This window comes from Anolis carolinensis, unplaced genomic scaffold (assembly GCF_035594765.1).
Source record: "Anolis carolinensis isolate JA03-04 unplaced genomic scaffold, rAnoCar3.1.pri scaffold_7, whole genome shotgun sequence".
Classification (NCBI taxonomy): domain Eukaryota; kingdom Metazoa; phylum Chordata; class Lepidosauria; order Squamata; family Dactyloidae; genus Anolis; species Anolis carolinensis.
Window position 1 is genome coordinate 40117830 of NW_026943818.1, and position 26048 is coordinate 40143877.

At 44.4% G+C, this 26048-nt stretch overlaps 3 protein-coding genes across 7 annotated transcripts in view; 1 reads left to right on the forward strand and 2 right to left on the reverse strand.

Annotated features, from left to right (window-relative positions):
* LOC134293232 (uncharacterized) overlaps window positions 1-11807 on the reverse strand; it is a 183464-nt gene extending 171657 nt beyond the window's left edge. Inside the window, exon 1 of the mRNA XM_062960224.1 lies at window positions 9649-11807. Within this exon, the coding sequence (XP_062816294.1) occupies window positions 10764-11792 (1029 nt within the window). The 5' untranslated portion in view covers window positions 11793-11807 and the 3' untranslated portion in view covers window positions 9649-10763. The remainder of the gene's footprint in view (window positions 1-9648) is intronic.
* arhgef18 (Rho/Rac guanine nucleotide exchange factor 18) overlaps window positions 1-19141 on the forward strand; it is a 120735-nt gene extending 101594 nt beyond the window's left edge. For 4 of the 5 annotated variants that reach the window (XM_062960198.1, XM_062960196.1, XM_062960197.1 and 1 more), the window contains 8 exons: window positions 4591-4779; window positions 5867-6010; window positions 7348-7460; window positions 9704-9766; window positions 9899-9946; window positions 14490-14963; window positions 16307-16619; window positions 17201-19141. In XM_062960198.1, the coding sequence (XP_062816268.1) occupies window positions 4591-4779; window positions 5867-6010; window positions 7348-7460; window positions 9704-9766; window positions 9899-9946; window positions 14490-14963; window positions 16307-16619; window positions 17201-17580 (1724 nt within the window). In that variant the 3' untranslated portion in view covers window positions 17581-19141. The remainder of the gene's footprint in view (window positions 1-4590; window positions 4780-5866; window positions 6011-7347; window positions 7461-9703; window positions 9767-9898; window positions 9947-14489; window positions 14964-16306; window positions 16620-17200) is intronic. The other variant, XM_062960194.1, reaches the window with a different exon arrangement.
* A 1901-nt stretch (window positions 19142-21042) lies between these two features.
* Window positions 21043-25770, reverse strand: pex11g (peroxisomal biogenesis factor 11 gamma; the record flags this gene model as incomplete). Its single annotated transcript, XM_062960227.1, is given in 4 exon segments — window positions 21043-21459; window positions 21655-21705; window positions 23469-23647; window positions 25588-25770. Coding segments are annotated over 4 exon segments (651 nt in total), but the record flags the coding sequence as incomplete, so codon positions are not given.
* Window positions 25771-26048: the final 278 nt, after the last annotated feature.

A 26048-nucleotide genomic window follows, 5' to 3' on the forward strand; every position in this document is an offset into this window, starting at 1 on the left:
CTTAAGTCTAAAATTTATTATTTATTTATTTACTGCCTTTATTTACTACATTTGTATCACACCCTTCTCACCCTAAAGGGGACTCAGAATGGCTTACAAATTATAGGTACATACAATATATTGTATTATTAGCATAGCACAATATTAGCATTATATATTGCTATATTGAACTATACCACTATACTGTAATATTATGAGTAATATTGTATGTAATATAGAATATATAATTAATATTATTATATGGCATTATTATTAGTGTTATATTGTATTACATTATAATATTATTATCAATATTATATGTACATACAATATATTATATTATTAGCATAGCACACTATTAGCATTATATATTACTATATTGAACTATACCACTATACTGTAATATTATTAGTAATATTATATGTAATATAGAATATATAATTAATATTATTATATGGTATTATTATTAGTGTTATATTGTATTACATTATAATATTATTATCAATATTATATGTACATACAATATATTATATTATTAGCATAGCACACTATTAGCATTATATATTACTATATTGAACTATACCACTATACTGTAATATTATTAGTAATATTATATGTAATATAGAATATATAATTAATATTATTATATGGTATTATTATTAGTGTTATATTGTATTACATTATAATATTATTATCAATATTATATGTACATACAATATATTATATTATTAGCATAGCACACTATTAGCATTATATATTACTATATTGAACTATACCACTATACTGTAATATTATTAGTAATATTATATGTAATATAGAATATATAATTAATATTATTATATGGTATTATTATTAGTGTTATATTGTATTACATTATAATATTATTATCAATATTATATGTACATACAATATATTATATTATTAGCATAGCACACTATTAGCATTATATATTACTATATTGAACTATACCACTATACTGTAATATTATTAGTAATATTATATGTAATATAGAATATATAATTAATATTATTATATGGTATTATTAGTGTTATATTGTATTACCTTATAATATTATGATCAATATTATATGTATATACAATATATGATATTATAAAACTGAGGGCGGGGGCCAGGTAAATGACCTCGGAGGGCCGCATCCGGCCCCCGGGCCTTAGTTTGGGGACCCCTGCACTATACTGTAATATTATTAGTAATATTACATGTAATATATAATATATAATTAATATTATTATATGGTATTATTAGTATTAGTATTATTATAACATTACTATCAATATTATATGTATATATAATATTATATTATTAAAACTGATATAAAAATATTATATTATAAAACTGAGGGCGGGGGCCAGGTAAATGACCTTGGAGGGCCGCATCCGGCCCCCGGGCCTTAGTTTGGGGACCCCTGGTCCAAAGGATCGTGAACTGGCCCCCTGTTTAAAAAGTTTGGGGACCCCTGTCTTAAAGGGAAACACTGAAAATTTTCTCGAGTCCCTGTTCGTGCGCCAAAAGTGTTGAGGCACCATTCCCCAATATCTTTGGTCTCTTTGATTTCTGAAAGACTAGAAACGAGGAGATTTAAAAATACCATAGTTTAATTCCACAGAAGAACTAAGGCAGTGGGTGCCCAGATGTTGAACTCCCAGAAATCCTAGCAGCTGGTAAACTGGCTGGAATTTCTGGGAGTTGTCGGCCAAAATACCTGTGGACCCACAGGTTGAGAACCACTGAACTAAAGGATGGTTTTCGAATCAAGTCAAGCCATCTCCATTGATTAATGAACAACTTTCCATATTTATTCATGAACAGCCATCTACAGTAGAGTCTCACTTATCCAACACTCGCTTATCCAACGTTCTGGATTATCCAACGCATTTTTGTAGTCAATGTTTTCAATACATCGTGATATTTTGGTGCTAAATTCGTAAATACAGTAATTACTACATAGCATTACTGCGTATCGAACTACTTTTTCTGTCAAATTTGTTGTATAACATGATGTTCTGGTGCTTAATTTGTGAAATCATAACCTAATTTGATGTTTAATAGGCTTTTCCTTAATCTCTCCTTATTATCCAACATATTCGCTTATCCAACGTTCTGCCGGCCCGTTTATGTTGGATAAGTGAGACTCTACTGTACATTGATTCATGTAAGACAATCTATATTCATGTACAACAATCTATATTTGTAAGCTTTTTGTAAAATTCCTTTGCCTTGTCCTCTGATGTTAGCCAATATCTTTCTTCTTTGTATGACACCATTACTTCTTCAAATCTTTCCCACCTGAATCTTATTTGGTGTTTCTTCAATTCCTCCTTCTTTTTGTGAGAGTTGTTGTAGGAAATTCGTTTAGGATCGCAATTCTTTTCTCCTTTGATAGGGTTTTGGTTATTGTATTTCAAGACTTCATCTCTTATTCGTTTTTGGCTGAAGTGGACAATTACATCCCTTGCTACCTTGTTTATTTTAGAATTGTTTGTTGTAATTCTATATACTCCATCAGTGTTTTGGTCCATTTCTTCTTGACCTGTCTCTGTTAGTTCAGCTGCTAGATTTGTTATAATTCGTCTAATACAGTGTTCCCTCACTTATCGCGGGCATTGCGTTCCAGTGAAAATCACGGGCGTTACGTTTACGTGGTAAGTGAAAATCTGCAAAGTAGGGACGCTAAGCTTCTCCTTAGGAAGAAAGTAGAAGGAGGGAGGGAAGAAGGAGGCAGGGTGTCAGGACCCAGGCTGCAGAGCACCAATAACCTTACACAGAGGCCAGAATCTATCTAATATCTTTATTAAAGAAATATATAAAGTCAATAAAAACAAGTGAAGAATATAGTTCAGAAGCAGACCTTTCAGATGAGGTCAATTATAGTCCATAAATGTATTGTCCAATATAAGATATTAGAGTTCAAAGTTTTAATCCACTTGACCGAAACACACATTTTGCCAAGCAATAGTGTGGGGAAATAACAGAGTCTTTAAAGTCCAATGTAGCTTGACAACAAGGCTGGAAAATAAACTTGATTCTTGGCTAGATCAAAGACTTGGAACGAGGCAAACATGAAGCATGAAGCATGAAGCAAGGTCCGTGGCAAAACGCGAAACAAGGCAGGCTTGGAACTTGATCCGGGAAGCAAGGAACTGGGGTTACGAAGTCCACACACGATCTCTCTCCTCAAGCTGATCAATTGACTCCGCAAGGTTCCCCTTGCGGCAAAACCCCTATATTGGGTCTCGTTTTCCCGCCAACAGAACACTTTCCCTAGAGAACGAGAAGCGAAACCCAACTCTGTCCAGATGCATGACTCCTTAGAATTTCCCAAGGGAAGCAGACCTAATCAGCTAGTTGTTTGGCAGCGATTCTCAGGCTCTGGCGATGAGCCTCCCTGGCTCCTCTATCTCTATTATAATTGTCCCTCCGGGGAAACGGGGGGGAGTTCTGCCCAAGGCCTGTTTGGCTGAATTCTTGAGGGCAAACATCCTCCAGGTGGAGAGGCTCCGGCTCTGGCTGAACCGGCGGAAATCCCATGTTTTCCTCTTCGTCTGCCACAATAGTACTAGGAACAGGACTACAAGGCCCATGAGTCATCACACAGGGGAACATTGGGCCACCTCCTCTTCCCGCTGCTGTTTGGGCTCCTTCTTGGCCCCGCCGCCCACACTCGACTAAGACCACCGCCACTGTAAATCATATTTTTTATGATTTATAATATTATTTTAGTGTTTATTTAAAAACCGCAAAACAGCGAGGGCGCGAAAAGCGAACTGCGAGGTAGTATGTTCTTTGCTTTTTTCTTGTAATTTCATTAATCTTAATTGGAATTCCAATTCTTTTTGTTCGTGGCGTTCTTGTTTGCTCTCCACTTCGTTTTGCATTTTATCCTGTACTTTTTCTAATTTTTGTTCATCCTGTTTTATATCCCTTATTTCCTGTTGTAGGCTGTCATGTCCTTTTTCATTGCACCCAGTTCTTCAGTTATCTCCTTCTTCGTCAAATTTAATTCTTCTGAGATTTCCTTCCTCATAATTAGTTTTGTTCCTGAGAAAGCTTTTGATAGGCATCCTGTTTTTCTGAGATTTTTTGAATTTCTTTCATGAGGTCCTTTAAAGTGAAATCATCTGGAATTGAGTTCTTTCTGTTATGAACCTAAAGGGTTTCTGTCCTTTTTGATGCAGAGTGTTTAGGGAACAGTGATGGATCATTGAGGACCATCACTATTCCCTAAACGCTCTGCATCAAAAAGAACAGGAACCCTTTAGGTTCATAACACTTCTAGGAATCACTTGCTTCTCATCAACTTTTATCTTGGGGGTTATCCTTATCTTATTTCTCTGATTTTCCCTTTATGTAGGCACAATAATTTTTCCAATTTCTTCTTTTACTTCGTAATGATCTTCTTCTCTGCTCCCTTCAACTCCAGAAATTGTGGGAGTTGGAAGTCTAAAACACCCAGAGGGCCAAAGTTTGCCCATGCCTGATCGACATGTATCCACGAACCACCGTGTACACCTTGAAGCCGTATCCCTCGCTATTTCTGTGCTCTCAACCGATTTCGATCTGGTCAGTGTCGGGTTCTTCTCTTTCCTCCAGAGCGCCTGAGCGCGAAAGACGAGCAGATTGTGCAGAGCCTGAACGAGAAGCAGCAGATCTACTTGGAGATGGCCGAGACGTACGGCTTCGAGGACCCGGGCCTCTTGCGCCCCCCTCTCCTTGTCCCGAAGGCCGAGTCCCCGGAGGACCTCCACGGGGAAGCCATCCTCAAGCAGGCCGTGGAGCAAGGTATTTCCTCCTGACATTTCTCTTGCGACGTTGCCCTTAGCAAGGTGCTATCCGGCTTTCAGCCGCTTGAGGTTTGTTGGCCAATATACATTCCTTGTGTGTTGTCAAAGGCTTTCGTGGCCAGAATCACTGGGTTGCTGTGAGTTTTTCGGGCTGTGTACCCATGTTTCAGTAGGATTCTCTCCTGACATTTCGCCTGCATCTGTGGAAAGTGGAAATGAGGCAAGTGTAGTGTAAATATTAGACATGTCCGATCGATGGAAAAAGTGTTTCAATTCTCGTTTCTAAAGTAGGGGATGCTGGCGCTTCGATATAGAAAGTATTTCCGATTTTTTTCACCCAAAAGTTTCGAATATTTCCGAAAATTCGTAATGATTCTAAATGTTTCTAAAATGGCGGATGCACATGCGCAATCGTCAAAAAGAAAAGGAACCGGTGGGGGGGGACTTTTACAGGGCTCTCCCGCCCTCATTTCTTGAGCTATCCTCATCAAATTTGCAAATAAGCTCCCATTCAAGGTAGGTTGCAGAAACAAAATAATTTTTAAAATATTTTTTAAAATATATTAAAAAAAAATTTGGGGGGGGGGGGGGAAATTAATGAAGCATTAAGAGACAATTAGAGAATGGGCCAATGATGGTTCGAATTACATAGCGTTGGTTGCGCTGTGAGACAATGTCTCGGAATGCGTATCAAAAAGCGAGAACAATCCGAAATAATTCCGATATACGATTCAAAACGATTTTTTGGACATGTCTAGTAAATATATCTGTGGAACAGTGGTCATGTGAACATCTTATTTTCCACGACACAGTTCATCATTGTCTCGGGTCAACGTGTTGTTTCCCAGCACAAAGTTAATCATTATTTTTGGTCATGTAAACATGTTGTTTTCCACCAAGAGTTAATCGTTTATCTCTGGTCATCGGCAGTTCAGCACCTTTTAATTATAGCTTAGGATTTATTTATTTTTTTGAGTTTCCCAGGCCTCATTTCTTAGGATGGAATCTCTAGCCTCGATAGGTCCCAACCATCCATCGTTCATTCCATTTCGTTCAGTTGGTCACGGGATCTCCTGTCATTCCAGTGGAGAGCCTGCAGAGCTGGATCGTGGCCCAGTTTGGGAGCGGAGCCGACCCCCGTCCCGAAGAGCCCAGCGGGGCCGGAGCCTTGAGGCGCGCAGAGACCTTTGGGGGCTACGACAGCGCCATGGCGGGAACCCCGGCCAAAGGTACGTTCTATAATCTATATATCTATATATATAAAAGGGTAATGGAATCGCGGCACCGGACAAAACGACTAAACTAAACGCCCCACAACCTTGAAAATTGACAGCACAACCTCTCATCCACGCCTCTACGTACCTCTAGGTCCCAATAGGTGCAGTGTCATTCCATATCGTTCAGATCACACGCACATCATTTATTCATGAGAAATAAATAATAATAATCTATATATATAAAAGAGTGATGGCATCACGGCGACCCACAAAACAACAAAACTACAGGCCCCCCAACCTCGAAATTTGACAACACAACCCATCATCCACGCCTCAAGGTTGATACAACAAAAAGAAAAGAAAAATAAAGTCCTAATTACAGAGAGAGGAATAATTGGTTTTATCCAATTGCTGCCAGTTAGAAGGCTAAGCTCCTCCAACTTGGTCTCCTAGCAACCCAATAAAAAATAATAATAAAAAACACTAAAAAAATAATGCAATAAAATACTATAATAACAGAAAAAAACTAAAAATAATACAAGAAAATAATAAAATATAATAAATATATAGATAATCTCTATATATATAAAAGAGTGATGGAATCACGGCACCAGACAAAACAACAAAACTACAGGCCCCCCAACCTCAAAATTTGACAACACAACCCTTCATCCATGCCTCTAGGTTGATACAACAAAAAGAAAAGAAAAACAAAGTCCTAATTACAGAGAGAGGAATAATTGCTTTTATCCAATTGCTGCCAGTTAGAAGGCTAAGCTCCTCCAACTTGGTCTCCTAGCAACCCAATAAAAAATAATAATAAAAAACACTAAAAAAATAATTAAAAACACTAAAAAAATTAATGCAATAAAATACTATAATAACAGAAAAAAAACTAAAAATAATACAAGAAAATAATAAAATATAATAAATATATAGATAATCTCTCTATATATAAAAGAGTGATGGCATCACGGCGACCCACAAAACAACAAAACTACAGGCCCCCCAACCTCGAAATTTGACAACACAACCCATCATCCACGCCTCTAGGTTGATACAACAAAAAGAAAAGAAAAATAAAGGAATAACCACAGCTTTTTGTTGTATCAACCTAGAGGCGTGGATGGTGGGTTGTGTTGTCTAATTTCGAGGTTGGGGGGGCCTGTAGTTTTGTTGTTTTGTGGGTCGCCGTGATGCCATCACTCATTTATATATATATAGATTGAACCTGTGGCAACGTGGTCTGGATTGAGAGTGAGAACATGGTTTTGCGCCTGGGAAGGGATGTCCCCGACATTCTAGGGCTTTCCGGTGACGTCCTTCTTCCTCTCTTTCTTCTTTTCCAGCCGGAAGCTTTAAGCGGAAGGCTTGCGTCGGCCTGGGTGGGGATCCTCGGCCGCGGGATCATCGGAAGGGGCCTCTCGGGGACGCCGAGGCCGGAGAAGAGGGGCCGCACCTGGTAAGTGGACCCCGAAATGACCCTCAAAGCAACAAGAGTGTCCCCTGAGTCTAAGCCCTTGGGTCCTCCATCTCCTTCTCCTATGAGCATGGAGAGAGGCACGATGTCTGCAGAAAGAGAGACAGGGTTGGGGAGCTCGAGCCTGACTCTCCTGTATAGAGAAAACACCGTTCTTTCCACTCAAAAATGCGGTAATAGTAATAATAATAATCTATATCTATATATAAAAGGGTAATGAAATTTCGGCCTAGGACAAAACAACAAAACTACACATCCCAGAAACACTAAACTTGGCAGCACAACCCGTCATCCATGCCTCTATGTTCATACAACAAAAAGAAAATAAAAATAAAGTCCTAATTAGAGGGAGAGGAAGAATTGTTTGTATCCAATTACTGCCAGTTAGAAGGCTAAGCTCTGCCCACTTGGTCTCCTAGCAACCCACTCACCCAGGGGACAGGCAGAGTTAGGCCTCACTTAGGCCTCTTCAACACTGCCTATAAAATACAGATTATCTGCCTCTACGTTCATACAACAAAAAGAAAAGAAAAATAAAGTCCTAATTAGAGGGAGAGGAATCATTGTTTTTATCCAATTGCTGCCAGTTACAAAGGCTAAGCTCTGCCCACTTGGTCTCCTAGCAACCCACTCAGCCCAGGGGACAGGCAGACTTAGGCCTCACTTAGGCCTCTTCCACACTGCCTATAAGATACGGATTATCTGCCTCTACGTTCATACAACAAAAATAAAATAAAAATAAAATCCTAATTAGAGGGAGAGGAATAATTGTTTTTAGCCAGTTAGAAGGCTAAGCGCCGCCCACTTGGTCTCCTAGCAACCCACTCAGCCCAGGGGACAGGCAGACTTAGGCCTCACTTAGGCCTCTTCCACACTGTCTATAAAATACAGATTATCTGCCTCTACGTTCATACAACAAAAAGCTCCAGCTACTCCAGAAAACGGCCAGGCTTTGAGACTGCAAGGCTATTCACTTCTATTCCATCTGGAAAACAAAGGATTCCCATAAGCCACAGCAACGCGTGGCCGGGCAAAGCTAATAATAATAATAATAATAATAATAATAATAATAATAATAAAAATATTGTTCCCTTTGTGTATTCGTTTTGTGTGTTGGATAAGTGAGACTCCACTGTAATAATAATAATTAGTTATATATAATATATTAATATTATTTTACAATTGCAATACATCCATTGTGTATTGCAATACATCCTTATTATTATTATTGTTTCTATATGTCTGTATAATAACAATGATAATAAATCATTATTAATAATATACAATCACATTTTATTGATTAGCCCATCAGCCGTATCAAAAAATTTAACATATAGACATATATACAACATATAACGTACAAAAGAAGTTAAAATAAACAAGCTGTTAACAAGATCCCGTTCAGGTCATTATTAATAATATATTATTTTACAATTTTGTACGTTCGGCATGTGTTGCAATATGTTCATATGATAATAATATATTAATATATGTCGTACAATTGAGTACATCCGGCATATGTTACAATATGTCTGTATAATAATAATAAATCATTATTAATAATATATTAATATTATTTTACAATTCAGTATGTTCGGCACGTGTTGCAATATGTTCATATGATAATAATATATTAATAATGTACAATTCAGTACATCCAGCATATGTTACAATGTGTCTGTATAATAATAATAAATCATTATTAATAATATGTTAATATTATTTTACAATTCAGTACGTCCAGCATGTGTTGCAATATGATAATAATATATTAATAATGTCGTACAATTCAGTACATCCGGCATATGTTACAATGTGTCTGTATAATAATAATAATAAATTATTATTAATAATATATTAATATTATTTTACAATTCAGTACGTCCAGCATGTGTTGCAATATGTTCATATGATAATAATATATTAATAATGTTGTACAATTCAGTACATCCGGCATATGTTACAATATGTCTGTATAATAATAATAAATCATTATTAATAATATATTAATATTATTTTACAATTCAGTACGTCCGGCATGTGTTGCACTATGTTCATATGACAATAATATTCAGTACCTCCGGCATATGTTACAATATGTCTGTATAATAATAATAAATCATTATTAATAATATATTAATATTATTTTACAATTCAGTATGTCCAGCACGTGCTATAATATGTCCATACGATTATTCTAACTTCTGGGCGGGTGTCTCTTGCAGGGCGATGATGTCTTCAGGCCGGAGCCCACCCGCCTGTGCCTGCGCTTGGAGACGGAGATGGAGGTACGAAAGGGGTCGGGGGGAGGGAGAGAAAGAGCCTTGCCGTGGGCCTGGCGTGGCCGTGGGGGTCCCTCCGTGGACGGACGGACGGACGGGATCCTTTGGAAGACCCCCGTGGCCCTTTCCTTCCCGCAGCTCCTCCAGAAGGTCCAGGCGCTGGCCCAGCTCCTGCTCAGCCTCCAGGTAAAGGAAAACCTCGACCGTCTCGGCCTGAATTGCGGCCTCTGTCTTTGTGTTTGTGCGAGACCGTCTGGAAGGAAGGACGGGGTTGCTTTTGTGAGGAGTTGTCGGGAGAAAAATGGAATCTTCAATATGTCAGTGTTACCGGAGGGATATTGGTGTCTCCCGAGCCGTGGGAGCTAGAGTTGTTTCTGGAAGTGGGAGATTGTCTGAGGAAGTGGACACCCCAGCCACACAGACAGACATATTTTCCCTTTTATTATGTTTCTGTAAATAACCCTTCTGTGGCACAATCGAAGCACAATCCCAAGAGAGGACCAGTTCCATGCTGCTGTTACCATTTCCATGCTGGATCTTGTAGAAGATGGGGATGTAGGGCCTGTTTATGAACTCGTTGTCTTTGCTCAGAAGGGCCTCCTTCACGGCCTCGTGGCCGACCAGCACCACGACTTTCCGCGAACCAAAGTGGAGCGTGTAGACCGGACCAAACGTTTTGGAAAGCTGCAAGAAAAAACACCAAGGCTTTGGCACACAACAATACATCCGTCGTTTGCTAAGAGCAGAGGATGGAAATCATATAATCCTCGAGATGTTCTGAGACAACAGTTCCCAACCTTTTCCGAGTATGGGCCCCTGGTGGCGGCGCAGTGTGTTAAAGCGCTGAGCTGCTGAACTTGCAGACCGATAGGTCCCAGGTTCAAATCCCGTGAGCGGCGTGAGCACCCGCTGTTAGCCCCAGCTCCTGCCAACCTAGCAGTTCGAAAACATGCCAATGTGAGTAGATCAATAGGTACCGCTGCGGCGGGACGGTAACGACGCTCTATGCAGTCATGCCAGTGGCCACATGACCTTGGAGGTGTCTACGGACAACCCCGGCTCTTGGGCTTAGAAATGGAGATGAGAGGCAGTGGGCGGGGTCATGCAAATTCCACAAGGTCCGTAGTTGGTGAACTCTTAGATGGCATCCCAGACCGTACATGGCGAATTCCTCCCAAACCTCTCGAATATGTTCAGTTCTGACTTGATTCCTCTTTTTGCTGCGTGCCCTAGAAGAGAATAGGAAAGGGTTAAGGGAGAGGCAGTGGGCAGGGTCATGCAAATTCCACAAGGTCCGTAGTTGGTGGACTCTTAGATTGCATCCCAGACCGTACATGGCGAATTCCTCCCAAACCTCTCGAGTATGTTCAGTTCTGACTTGATTCCTCTTTTTGCTGCGTGCCCTAGAAGAGAATAGGAAAGGGTTAAGGGAGAGGCAGTGGGCAGGGTCATGCAAATTCCACAAGGTCCGTAGTTGGTGAACTCTTAGATTGCATCCCAGACCGTACATGGCGAATTCCTCCCAAACCTCTCGAGTATGTTCAGTTCTGACTTGATTCCTCTTTTTGCTGCGTGCCCTAGAAGAGAATAGGAAAGGGTTAAGGGAGAGGCAGTGGGCAGGGTCATGCAAATTCCACAAGGTCCGTAGTTGGTGAACTCTTAGATTGCATCCCAGACCGTACATGGCGAATTCCTCCCAAACCTCTCGAGTATGTTCAGTTCTGACTTGATTCCTCTTTTTGCTGCGTGCCCTAGAAGAGAATAGGAAAGGGTTAAGGGAGAGGCAGTGGGCAGGGTCATGCAAATTCCACAAGGTCCGTAGTTGGTGAACTCTTAGATTGCATCCCAGACCGTACATGGCGAATTCTTCCCAAACCTCTCGAGTATGTTCAGTTCTGACTTGATTCCTCTTTTTGCTGCGTGCCCTAGAAGAGAATAGGAAAGGGTTAAGGGAGAGGCAGTGGGCAGGGTCATGCAAATTCCACAAGGTCCGTAGTTGGTGGACTCTTAGATTGCATCCCAGTCCGTACATGGCGAATTCTTCCCAAACCTCGAGTATGTTCAGTGGCTGATCATTTTCTCTTTTTGCCGTGTGCCCTAGAAGAGAATAGGAAAGGGTTAAGGGAGAGGCAGTGGGCAGGGTCATGCAAATTCCACAAGGTCCGTAGTTGGTGGACTCTTAGATTGCATCCCAGTCCGTACATGGCGAATTCTTCCCAAACCTCTCGAGTATGTTCAGTTGCTGACCGATTCCTCTTTTTGTTGCGTGCCCTAGAAGAGAATAGGAAAGGGTTAAGGGAGAGAAGTGAGTTCCAAGTCCGTAGTTGGTGAACTCTTAGATTGCATCCCAGTCCGTACATGGCGAATTCTTCCCAAATCTCTCGAGTATGTTCAGTGGCTGCTCAATTTCTCTCTAGAAGAGAATAGGAAAGGGTTAAGGGAGAGAAGTGAGTTCCAGGTCCGTAGTTGGTGAACTCTTAGATTGCATCCCAGACTGTACATGGCGAATTCTTCCCAAATCTCTCGAGTATGTTCAGTGGCTGCTCAATTTCTCTCTAGAAGAGAATAGGAAAGGGTTAAGGGAGAGAAGTGAGTTCCAAGTCCGTAGTTGGTGAACTCTTAGATTGCATCCCAGTCCGTACATGGCGAATTCTTCCCAAATCTCTCGAGTATGTTCAGTGGCTGCTCAATTTCTCTCTAGAAGAGAATAGGAAAGGGTTAAGGGAGAGAAGTGAGTTCCAAGTCCGTAGTTGGTGAACTCTTAGATTGCATCCCAGTCCGTACATGGCGAATTCTTCCCAAATCTCTCGAGTATGTTCAGTGGCTGCTCAGTTTCTCTCTAGAAGAGAATAGGAAAGAGTTAAGGGAGAGAAGTGAGTTCCAAGTCCGTAGTTGGTGAACTCTTAGATTGCATCCCAGACTGTACATGGCGAATTCTTCCCAAATCTCTCGAGTATGTTCAGTGGCTGCTCAATTTCTCTCTAGAAGAGAATAGGAAAGGGTTAAGGGAGAGAAGTGAGTTCCAAGTCCGTAGTTGGTGAACTCTTAGATTGCATCCCAGTCCGTACATGGCGAATTCTTCCCAAATCTCTCGAGTATGTTCAGTGGCTGCTCAATTTCTCTCTAGAAGAGAATAGGAAAGGGTTAAGGGAGAGAAGTGAGTTCCAAGTCCGTAGTTGGTGAACTCCTAGATTGCATCCCAGTCCGTACATGGCGAATTCTTCCCAAATCTCTCGAGTATGTTCAGTGGCTGCTCAATTTCTCTCTAGAAGAGAATAGGAAAGGGTTAAGGGAGAGAAGTGAGTTCCAAGTCCGTAGTTGGTGAACTCTTAGATTGCATCCCAGTCCGTACATGGCGAATTCTTCCCAAATCTCTCGAGTATGTTCAGTGGCTGCTCAATTTCTCTCTAGAAGAGAATAGGAAAGAGTTAAGGGAGAGAAGTGAGTTCCAAGTCCGTAGTTGGTGAACTCTTAGATTGCATCCCAGTCCGTACATGGCGAATTCTTCCCAAATCTCTCGAGTATGTTCAGTGGCTGCTCAATTTCTCTCTAGAAGAGAATAGGAAAGGGTTAAGGGAGAGAAGTGAGTTCCAAGTCCGTAGTTGGTGAACTCTTAGATTGCATCCCAGTCCGTACATGGCGAATTCTTCCCAAATCTCTCGAGTATGTTCAGTGGCTGCTCAATTTCTCTCTAGAAGAGAATAGGAAAGAGTTAAGGGAGAGAAGTGAGTTCCAAGTCCGTAGTTGGTGAACTCTTAGATTGCATCCCAGACTGTACATGGCGAATTCTTCCCAAATCTCTCGAGTATGTTCAGTGGCTGCTCAATTTCTCTCTAGAAGAGAATAGGAAAGGGTTAAGGGAGAGAAGTGAGTTCCAAGTCCGTAGTTGGTGAACTCTTAGATTGCATCCCAGTCCGTACATGGCGAATTCTTCCCAAATCTCTCGAGTATGTTCAGTGGCTGCTCAATTTCTCTCTAGAAGAGAATAGGAAAGGGTTAAGGGAGAGAAGTGAGTTCCAAGTCCGTAGTTGGTGAACTCTTAGATTGCATCCCAGTCCGTACATGGCGAATTCTTCCCAAATCTCTCGAGTATGTTCAGTGGCTGCTCAATTTCTCTCTAGAAGAGAATAGGAAAGGGTTAAGGGAGAGAAGTGAGTTCCAAGTCCGTAGTTGGTGAACTCTTAGATTGCATCCCAGGCCGTACATGGCGAATTCTTCCCAAATCTCTCGAGTATGTTCAGTGGCTGCTCAATTTCTCTCTAGAAGAGAATAGGAAAGGGTTAAGGGAGAGAAGTGAGTTCCAAGTCCGTAGTTGGTGAACTCTTAGATTGCATCCCAGTCCGTACATGGCGAATTCTTCCCAAATCTCTCGAGTATGTTCAGTGGCTGCTCAATTTCTCTCTAGAAGAGAATAGGAAAGAGTTAAGGGAGAGAAGTGAGTTCCAAGTCCGTAGTTGGTGAACTCTTAGATTGCATCCCAGACTGTACATGGCGAATTCTTCCCAAATCTCTCGAGTATGTTCAGTGGCTGCTCAATTTCTCTCTAGAAGAGAATAGGAAAGGGTTAAGGGAGAGGCAGTGGGCGGGGTCATGCAAATTCCACACTCACGGAGAGAGAAAGGTATCCTGGGGGGAAAACGGACACCTAGGACCCTGTTTGTGGGGGACGTGGCCAGAGTCGGACTGGGGAAGACCGAGCCCTTCTCTCCTCTTCTCCCTCCTGCTGCAGGGTGTGTTGTCGCGGCAGGAGAGCTGCCTGGTGCTGCAGCGCGGGGCCCTCCTGGACCGGGAGAAGCAGCTGCGCCTGCAGTCCACCCGCGGGAGCCTCTTGCTGGAGCAGGAGCGGCAGCGCAACTTCGAGAAGCAGCGGGAGGAGCTGGCCGGGGTGCAGAAGCTGCAGGCCCAGCTGAAGGCCGAGCAGCAGCGCTGGGAGCGGGAGCGGGAGCGGCGGCAGCGCCAGGACGAGGCCAACGAGGCCCGGCTGCGGCTGCGCGAGGAGGAGGCCCGGCGGGCGGCCCAGCGCCTCCAGGACGAGCAGCGGGAGCTGCAGCGCCAGCGCGAGGCCTACCAGCGCGACCTGGAGCGCCTGCGCGAGGCCCAGCGGGCCGTGGAGAAGGAGCAGGACCGCCTGCAGCACCTCCGCCGCACCAAGAAGCCCTCGCTCGCCGGACAGAGTGCCAGCTCCCCCCTCGAGGGCGGGCAGGTGAGAGACCTCTGTCGAGTGGGCTTTGCTTGTGCTTTCCCTGCAGGGCGGAATCAAGGGGGTTGCACGAGGTAGCCCCTGGGGTCTCTTCCAACTCTGGGATTATCATCATCATCATCATCATCACACAGCCATAGCGATACATCACACAGTCCTAGACACTTGGGAAGGGTCCAACGTGCGATCCAGTACAGCCCAAATAATACTACTACTACTTATAATAAGACTTCGAATACTACTACTTTTAGTAATAATTATAATTATAATAAACTAGCTGTTGCTGTGGCTAGGACTTAATTTTTCTTTTTGTTTTATGAACGTAGAGACGTGGATGAGAGGTTGTGCTGTCAGTTTTCAAGGTTGTGGGGCGTTTAGTTTAGTTGTTTTGTCCGGTGCCGTGACTCCATTACCCTTTTATATATATAGACTAGCTGTGCCCGGCCACGCGTTGCTGTGGTTAGGACTTTATTTTTCTTTTCTTTTTGTTGTATGAACATAGAGGCATGGATGAGAGGTTGTGCTGTCAATTTTCGAGGTTGTGGGGCGTTTAGTTTAGTTGTTTTGTCCGGTGCCGTGATCCCATTACCCTTTTATATATATAGATAGCTGTGCCCGGCCACTCGTTGCTGTGGCTAGGACTTAATTTTTCTTTTCTTTTTGTTGTATGAACATAGAGGCGTGGATGAGAGGTTGTGCTGTCAGTTTTCAAGGTTGTGGGGCGTTTAGTTTAGTTGTTTTGTCCGGTGTTGTGATTCCATTACCCTTTTATATATATAGATCGTGCTATTGAATCTCGGCCGCAATCATGAGGATCCTGCCTGGCAAGGAATGCTACCAATTCATTCAGTTCCCAGATTAGAATTCACTCACCAAACTTTAAATCCTCATATCGCATAAGCCTGTCTAATAATAATAATATTAATAATAATAATAATTATTATTATTATTAGAAACACAACAAGATGAGTCCACAGCAGACACTTTGCTGGCTGTTGTGCTGGGTCACACACTGGACACTTCCCAAGTGTTGTTGTTATTGTTGTTATCATTATGCTTTTGCTGCATGAAGTCTACCACTACGATTATTTTATATTTTATCATTGTTTGTATTTTGATTTTGCTGTAAGCCGCCCCGAGTCCCCTTCGGGGGAGATGGAGGCGGGATACAAATAAACTTATTATTATTATTATTATTATTATTATTATTATTATTGATAATTATTCTTTGTATCCTATTATTACTATTATTGATAATACGTAATAAGATGTTGGACTGGATGTCCCTTGTGGGTCTCTTCCAACTAACTCTAGGATATTGTTGTTGTTGTCGTCTCCTCTTGCAGGTTTTGAGCCACGCACCCAGCTTCAACGGCGAGGGTCCGGAGGGGAGGCCGGGGGGTCGGGCGAGCCTCTCGGGGCCGGAGGGGCCGGACCTTGGGGCGGACGCGGGGGGGTTGGCGGCGCGGCCCTCTCTCTCTCCGCTGCTGCCGGGGCCCCTGAAGAACGAGGTGCCGCTACACCTGCTCAGCGCCACCAACCAGATCCAGAAGCAGGCCGCCGTCCAGCAGCAGATCCCCACCAAGCTGGCCACCTTCACCAAGAGCAGCAGCAGCAGCAAGGGGCCCCGGGCCCCCTCCCACCGCACAGACAGCTCTGGTGAGCATCCCTCCCTCCTTCTGAGACACCCTTTGTACTAAGGACTAGCTGTGCCCGGCCACGCGTTGCTGTGGCTAGGACTTACTTTTTCTTTTCTTTTTGTTGTATGAACGTAGAGGCGTGGAAGAGAGGTTGTGCTGTCAGTTTTCGAGGTCGGGGGGCGTTTAGTTTAATTGTTTTGTCCGGTGCCGTGATTCCATTACCCTTTTATATACATATAGATATCCAAACTGGTATCATCAGCATACTGGAGTTCTATAACAGACCTTGGTTTTGGCTTTCAGTTTGCTTGCTATCTGTCCGATAGACATTATTATTAGTCTCTTTCTAAGGTACGTTCCCTCTGAGTTTTATGAAGAGACAGATAATCCTACAGCTGGAAGGGATAAATAGAGAGATGGTAGATAGATACACAGATGGAATCCTAGTTGGAAGAGATAGACAGATAATCCTAGAGCTGGTGAGGATAAATAGATAAAATGATAGCTAGATAGCTAGAGCTGGAGGGAATAGACAGACTCCTAGAGTTGAAGAGACCTCCAAGGGGCATCCACTCCAACCCCGTTTTTTTCGCCTTGCAGCCTCAGTCGACATGCGGCATCTCCTCTCCGCGCGATCGGCTGGACGGGAAGAGTCCCTATCGCGGAGTCGCCTCTCGGCCGCCAGCCCAGTCTTCCCTGCGGGTAAGTTAGTCAGGGAGGGGTTCTGCGGGCTTCCCATGGCGACACCCAGCAGCCAGCCTGCCTTCCTTCCTTCCTTCTCTCCTCTTTCCCCGCAGACCTGCCGGGTGCCTCCGAGAGCGGCCACCTTGCGACGCCTCCCCCCGCGGCCCTCCTCTTCAAGCCCCAAGGCGCCCACGCCCTCCCGCCCGCCCCAGATGATCCTGGCAAGGAGGACGTCATTTTCTTCTGACTTGGAAAAAGCTCGGGAGGCATTCCTATTGCATCGGACGTTTTCGTAAAGGGGGTTAGGAGATTCTTTTGTGTGAAACGAGAGGCGGCCGGGCAAACGTCTTATTCGCAGCCATGTCTTCGGGAGAGATTCCGGGTTTTGATCGTCTTCTTCACCTTCCTATTTTATCGGACATTTTTGTGCCCGAGGATCCGAGGTTCTTTTGTCTGTGTGAAACAAGAGACGGCCGGGGAGACGGAGGAGACTCCGAAGGACATCTTATTCGCAGCCATGCCTTCGGGAGAGATTCCGGTTTTCGACCCTCTTCTTCCCCTTCCTATTGTATCAGACGTTTGTGCCTGAGGATACGAGGTTCTTTTGTGTGAAACGAGAGCTGGCCAGGCGAACGGAGGCTCTGCAGGACGTCCTATTTGCAGACATACCTTTGGGAGAGATTCTTGTTTTTGTTTCTCCTCTTCCCCTTTTTATGGTATCGGATGCTTTCTCGCCCAAGGATCCGAGCTTCTTTTGTCTGTACGAAATGAGAGGCAGCCAGGCAGACCTCCTGGATGTCCTATTCCCAACCCTGCCTTCAGTGGAGATTCCAGTTTTCGATCTTCTTCTTCCCCTTCGTATTGTATCTGATATTCGCACCCGAGGATTCAAGATTCTTTTGTCTTTGCAAAACGAGAGGTGGCCGGGCAGACCGAGGAGTCTCCACAGGACGCCCATTTCTTCGTCTCTCTCTTTCTTTGTTCCGTGTTCTTCCCGCATCCTACGTGCCACGCAAGGCTTATTTGTTGAGCTCATGTCCGGTATTTTGGGAAACAAAAAAACCCAGTTTCCTCAGCCCTTAGACCTCCACGCCGTTGCCTTTCAGAAGGGATCTTTCACAAGAGACGTTGCCTAGTTTCCGGGGCCGAGTGTCTTTCCGCAACATGGAACTCCCTTCCTTCCGTCTTTCGTGCCGAAATTCCACCGTTCCGTGCAAATGTGGACTTCGTAAAGACTTCTCTTTTTGGGGGATCCAGTGGTGTCTTGCTCCGCAAAGAACTGTCGCAGGAGGAAATAATTATTAAGAAATGAAGTGAAGAAGTGAAAGCATTTCCTCTCTCAACGAGGACATTTTGAGCGTCCCGATACTGCCAGGAATGTTGACTCTCGTCGGCATTTAGGGACAAAGTTTTTAGCGGGGAAAGAAGCGTGTTGGTGGGAAAACTCTCCCAGGAAGAAGAAGAAACAGCCTGTGTCTTAATAATAACAACAACAACAACATTAGACCTAATCCTAGCTATTTCCTCCTGTTGTTTTCCGGCTGCATCCGGATCGCTTTGTGCCATATTCTCAGTGTCTTGATGTCTCTGTGTGTGTGTATAAATATCTATATATATATGTATATTTTGGTACAGAAAAGAAATCAGAGCACTTTAGAACAATGACGGGCGGCCATCAAAGTTCCCCGTTCGCCAAGACTTGATTCGCGAGCATCCACTGCCTATGACAACATTGGTGGTAGTTGCGTTATTATTTCCAACATGGACACTCCCCTCCTAAAATCTACAATGTAAACACCTCTCACCAACGGGGTGTGCCTTAGGATCTTCTCTAAATAAAGCTTTTTTTTCCTTTTCTCTGGGTGAGTCTTGCCATCGAAGGGGTCTGAGAAGTCTATAATATAGTATTATTATTATTTATATGTATAGATAGTTGTGGGAATGATATAGATATTTAGATAGGTAGATGGATGATAGATGAGAGAGATATAAAGATAGATAAATGGATGAGAGGTAGATGAGAGAAATGATAGATAGAGGTAAATGGATGATAGAAAGTTGGATGATAGATGAAAGAGATGATATGACAGATAAATGATAGATGATAGGTAGATGCAAGACGACAGATAAAGAGATAGATGGATGAGATAAACATATGATAGATTCATAAAGATTGACAAAACAACAGATTGACATTCATAAAGATTGACATAACAACAGACTACGCCACAGCAACGTGTGGCCGGGCACGGCTAGTAATCAATTAAAAAAATGTTTTCCGGAAGCAGCATTCTCTCCTGACGTTTCGCCCACCTCTGTGGCAGGCCTCCTTAAGAGGTCGTGAGGTCTGTTGGGAACGAGGCAAGCGGGGTTTGTAGACACACATGTGGAATGATGTCCCGGGTGGGAGAAAGAACTCTCAGGTGTGGATGTTGCCATGATTAGCACTGGATGGCCCTGTAGCCTCAAGGCCTGGCTGCTTCCTGCCTGGGGGGAATCCTTTGTTGGGAGGTGTTACCACACCCAGATGGTTTCCTGTCTGGAATTCCTGTTTTCTGAGTGTTGATCTTTATTTACTGTTCTGGTTGTAGAGACAGATTGTGTTCCTTTCCATTGTTGTTTCCTCCTTTCTGTTGACACTGTCCATGTGCCTTTGCTGGCTATCTGGAATAGCCTTGCAGCTTCAAAGCCTGGCCGCTTCCTGCCAAGGGGAATCCTTTGTTGGCCATCTGGAATAGCACCGAATAACCCTGCAGTTTCAAAGCCTGGCCGCTTCCTGCCTAGAGCAATCCTTTGCTGGCCATCCGGAATAGCACCGAATAGCCTTGCAGCTTCAAAGCCTGGCCGCTTCCTGCCTAGGGCAATCCTTTGCTGGCCATCCGGAATAGCACCGAATAGCCTTGCAGCTTCAAAGCCTGGCCGCTTCCTGCCTAGGGCAATCCTTTGTTGGCCATCCGGAATAGCACCAAATAGCCTTGCAGCTTCAAAGCCTGGCTGCTTCCTGCCAATGGGGAATCCTTTGTTGGGAGGTGTTACCCGACACCGATTTTTTTTTAAATGTCTGGAATTCCACACCACCAGACTAGTAATAAATAAAAAAATAATAAACAGACAGATGAGAGGTAGTAGACATGTCCAAAAAATCGTTTTGAATCGTATATCGGAATTATTTCGGATTGTTCTCGCTTTTTGATACGCATTCCGAGACATTGTCTCACAGCGCAACCAGCAATGTAATTCAAACCACTGTTGGCCCATTCTCTAATTGTCTCTTAATGTTTTGTTAATTTTTTTCCCCCCAAATTTTTTAAAAATATATTTTAAAAAAAAATTTTTAAATTTTTTTTTCCGTTTCTGCAACCTACCTTGAATGGGAGCTTAGCACAGCCTAACTTGGCCGCCGCTCCCCGGCCAATCAGAAGCTTCCACGATGGACGCAAAGGTGGGGGCTAACGTCCTCTGCGTCCACATACAAGCCCGGTGCATGCGCGTCCGCCGTTTTAGAAACATTTAGAATCGTTACGAATTTTCGGAAATATCCGAAGTTTTTGGGTGAAAAAAATCAGAAATACTTTCTATATCGAAGCGCCAGCGCCCCCTACTTTAGAAACGAGAATTGAAACATTTTTTTTCATCGATCGGACATGCCTATTAGGTAGATGAAAGAGAGAACAGAGAGATCAATGGATGCGAGACGAGAGGTGCGTGCGTATCGGGATTGCCGTCGTGCTAAACAAACACAGCCGAAGAGACACCCATGTTATTTCATCGTATCGTTTTTCATTCCCCGTGATTCGTACAGATTGGCCTAGGAAGACCTGCGTGTGGCCCCACTCGATGCTGTCCTCTCTCTCTGTCTTGGCCGCCCGGCCGGCCCGCCTCTCTTTCCAGCATCAACAGCAGCAGCAGACCTCAATTACCCTTCCTTGGACGGGAATCATTCCCGGATCCCTCCGGCCGTTTCCCGGGCGCTTGAGGCCGGCCCTTTGTCGGAGACGTGGGCCAGGTGGATCCCGATGAGGGAGGAGAGGGTGCCCAGGAGGCCCACCAGCCACCCAGGGGACCGCCCGGCCCACAGCAGCCCTGGGACGGGGAGCCAGTGCACCGCGTTGCAGAGGTCGGCCAAGTGGCTGGCAACTGTCAGGGCCTCCGCCCGCGCCTGACGCACAGCTTCCCTGGGAGAGAGGAGCAGAGGGGAGACCTTGAGAGATGGGAGATAGGTTGTTTTCTTGTCTTTCAAGCTGCATAGGTCATCAGTGAGCTCGGTTATTTAATGGTCAGGAGCTCACTCCGACCCGGCTGGCTTAGGGATAGACAGATGATTGACAGATAGAAGGAGGTGTCAGTGTGAGGGGGAAGCTGCCACTCACTTGGACTGCGGCTCCCGATTCCGTCTCAGTCGGGACAAGATCCGCAGGGACCTGGAGAGGAAACTTGATGGTCATCGTCCACCGTGCAAGGGAATTAAAGGCACCCCCCATGTAATCATAACTGAGCAGGAGACACCCGTGGCCCTCCCTCCACCGGCAGGCAGGTGATGGTGAGCGCCATGAACATGTCTGTAGCCCAAACCCTGCCCGTCTCCCCCACAGACACCACCCTGCCCCCCACCCAAGGGAAGGAAGACCAGTTCACCCTAGAGGTTCTGTTTTTCCTCCAGAATTGAGAGATACGTGGATGGATGGATGGATGGATGGATGGATGATGGATGGAAGGATAGATGGACTGTTAGATGCATGGATGGATGGATGGATGGATGGATGGATGGATGGATGGACGGATAGATAAGAGGAAGGATGGATGGATGGATGGATAGATAAGAGGATGGATGGATGGATGGATGGATAGGTGGATGGATGGATGGATAGATAAGTAGGTAGATGGATGGATGGATGGACAGGTAGAAAAATTGATAGATGGATTGAGAGATACATGGACAGATAGATAAGTGGATGGATGGATGGATGGATGGATGGATGGATGGATGGATGGATGGATGGATGGATGGATAGACAGATAGATAGATAGATAGATAGATAGATAGATAGATAGATAGATAGATAGATAGATAGATAGATAGATAAGTAGATGGATGGATGGATGGATGGATGGATAGATAAGTAGGTAGATGGATGGATGGATGGACAGGTAGAAAAATTGATGGATTGAGAGATACATGGATGGATAGATAGATAAGTAGATGGATGGATGGATGGATGGATGGATGGATGGATGGATAGGTAGGTAGGTAGGTAGATAGATAGATAGATAGATAGATAGATAGATAGATAGATAAGTAGATGGATGGATGGATGGATAGATAAGTAGGTAGATGGATGGATGGATGGATGGACAGGTAGAAAAATTGATGGATTGAGAAATACATGGATGGATAGATAGATAAGTAGATGGATGGATGGATGGATGGATGGATGGATGGATGGATGGATAGATAAGTGGATGGATGGATGGATGGATGGATGGATGGATGGATGGATGGATGGATAGATAAGTGGATGGATGGATGGATGGATAGATAGGTAGGTAGGTAGATGGATTGATGGATGGAGACAGATAAGTAGATAAATGGATGGATAGATAGATGGATGGATGGATTGATAGATACATGGATGGATGGGTGGCTGGAAGGATGGATGGATGGAAATAGGTAGGTAGATAAATGGATAGATGGATGGATGAATAGATATATGGATAGATGGATAAATGGATTGATAGATGGGTGGATGGAAGGATTAATAGATGGATTGATAGATACATGGATGGATGGATAGGTAGGTAGGTAGATGGATTGATGGATGGAGACAGATATAGATAAATGGATGGATAGATACATGGATGGATGGGTGGAAAGATGGATGGAGATAGCTAGGTAGATAGATGGATGGATGGATAGATACATGGATTGATAGATGGGTGGATGGAAGGATTAATAGATGGATGGATAGATACATGGATGGATGGATGGATGGAGAGATACAGGGATAGATGGATGGGTGGATGGAAGGATGGATAGATTATGATAACTAGCTCTAGAAGGGGGTGGCCAGATGGACGAGAAGAGACGAATGAATGGAGAGAGATGCGGATGGGTGGATAGAAAAGAGAGCCAGTTGAGTGTATTATGATGATGATGATGATGATGATGATTGACGGGTGGCCTGACCTGGCGATGCCCAGGAGGAGGGAGGCTGCCCAGAGGGCGGTGCTGAGGGCCCACCACTTCCGTGAGTCCACCCGGATGACCTCTGCGTCGGCCGCCCAGGCCACGTGCTCGCAGGGGTAGTAGAGCTGGTCGGCCACGTTGTTGAGCACCGAGAGCCAGCGGAGGGCGGGGTCTTCCTCCTGCCGGGGGACACAGCACACGCTTACACACGCACCAGCACACGCTTACACACACACTCAACTCAAGGACAGACCCACAGAAGCCGGGCCAGCAGAACCTTGAATAAGCGAATATGTTGGATAGTAAAGAGGGATTAAGGAAAAGCCAATTAAACATCAAATTAGGTTATGGTTTTATAATTTAAGAAGGAATAATGGATTGTTTCCAATTGCTGCCAGTTAGAGGGCTAAGCTCCGCCCACTTGGTCTCCTAGCAACCCACTCAGCCCAGGGGACAGGCAGAGTTAGGCCTCACTCAGGCCTCTTCCACACTGCCTATAAAATACAGATTATCTGATTTTAACTGGATTATATGGCCACTCAGCCCAGGGGACAGGCAGAGTTAGGCCTCACTCAGGCCTCTTCCACACTGCCTATAAACACACAGATTATCTGATTTTAACTGGATTATATGGCCACTCAGCCCAGGGGACAGGCAGAGTTAGGCCTCACTCAGGCCTCTTCCACACTGCCTATAAACACACAGATTATCTGATTTTAACTGGATTATATGGCCACTCAGCCCATGGGACAGGCAGAGTTAGGCCTCACTCAGGCCTCTTCCACACTGCCTATAAAACACAGATTATCTGATTTTAACTGGATTATATGGCCACTCAGCCCAGGGGACAGGCAGAGTTAGGCCTCAATCAGGCCTCTTCCACACTGCCTATAAAATACAGATTATCTTATTTTAACTGGATTATATGGCCACTCAGCCCAGGGGACAGGCAGAGTTAGGCCTCACTCAGGCCTCTTCCACGCTGCCTATAAAATACAGATTATCTGATTTCAACTGGATTATATGAGAGTGTAGACTCAAGATGAGCACCAACCCCACAGAGTCAAACACGACTGGGGACAGGCAGAGTTAGGCCTCACTCAGGCCTCTTCCACACTGCCTATAAAATACAGATTATCTGATTTCAACTGGATTATATGAGAGTGTAGACTCAAGATGAGCACCAACCCCCAGAGTCAAACACGACTGGGGACAGGCAGAGTTAGGCCTCACTCAGGCCTCTTCCACACTGCCTATAAAATACAGATTATCTGATTTCAACTGGATTATATGAGAGTGTAGACTCAAGATGAGCACCAACCCCACAGAGTCAAACACGACTGGGGACAGGCAGAGTTAGGCCTCACTCAGGCCTCTTCCACACTGCCTATAAAATACAGATTATCTGATTTCAACTGGATTATATGAGAGTGTAGACTCAAGATGAGCACCAACCCCCAGAGTCAAACACGACTGGGGACAGGCAGAGTTAGGCCTCACTCAGGCCTCTTCCACACTGCCTATAAAATACAGATTATCTGATTTCAACTGGATTATATGAGAGTATAGACTCAAGATGAGCACCAACCCCACAGAGTCAAACACGACTGGGGACAGACAGAGTTAGGCCTCACTCAGGCCTCTTCCACACTGCCTATAAAATACAGATTATCTGATTTCAACTGGATTATATGAGAGTATAGACTCAAGATGAGCACCAACCCCACAGAGTCAAACACGACTGGGGACAGACAGAGTTAGGCCTCACTCAGGCCTCTTCCACACTGCCTATAAAATACAGATTGTCAGATTTCAACTGGATTATATGAGAGTGTAGACTCAAGATGAGCACCAACCCCCAGAGTCAAACACGACTGGGGACAGGCAGAGTTAGGCCTCACTCAGGCCTCTTCCACACTGCCTATAAAATACAGATTATCTGATTTCAACTGGATTATATGAGAGTATAGACTCAAGATGAGCACCAACCCCACAGAGTCAAACACGACTGGGGACAGGCAGAGTTAGGCCTCACTCAGGCCTCTTCCACACTGCCTATAAAATACAGATTATCTGATTTTAACTGGATTATATAGCAGTGTAGACTCAAGGCAGATACCTGGCGGCCCAGTCCGTACTGGCGGCTGTAGTCCCACATGGAGAGGTCGTCGAAGAGCCTGAGGACGGTCCGGCAGTGGCTGAGCTGGGCCGAGAGGGACAGGAGGCTGCGGCCCAGAGGGGAGTCCCGCCGGGACAACAAGGCCCCTCCGCCCAGTTGGCAGGCATAGCCAAGTGTCCGCACCTCCGGGAAGAAAGAAAGAAGGGAGTTGTAGTTCACCCACAACCAGGGAAACAGTGTCCTTCAGTGATCCTGGACGAGGAGTTTGCGGGGGCTGACTCACCAGAGTGGGAGTTGTAGTTCACACTCCAGCCAGAGAGCACACTCAGCACCACCCATGAGGCATCCAGAGCAGACTCGCTCCACATAACACACTTTAAATACTGATGGAGTATCTGGCAGTATTATTATTAGTAGTATTTTATTATTATCAATATTATATGTATATATTATTAGCATAG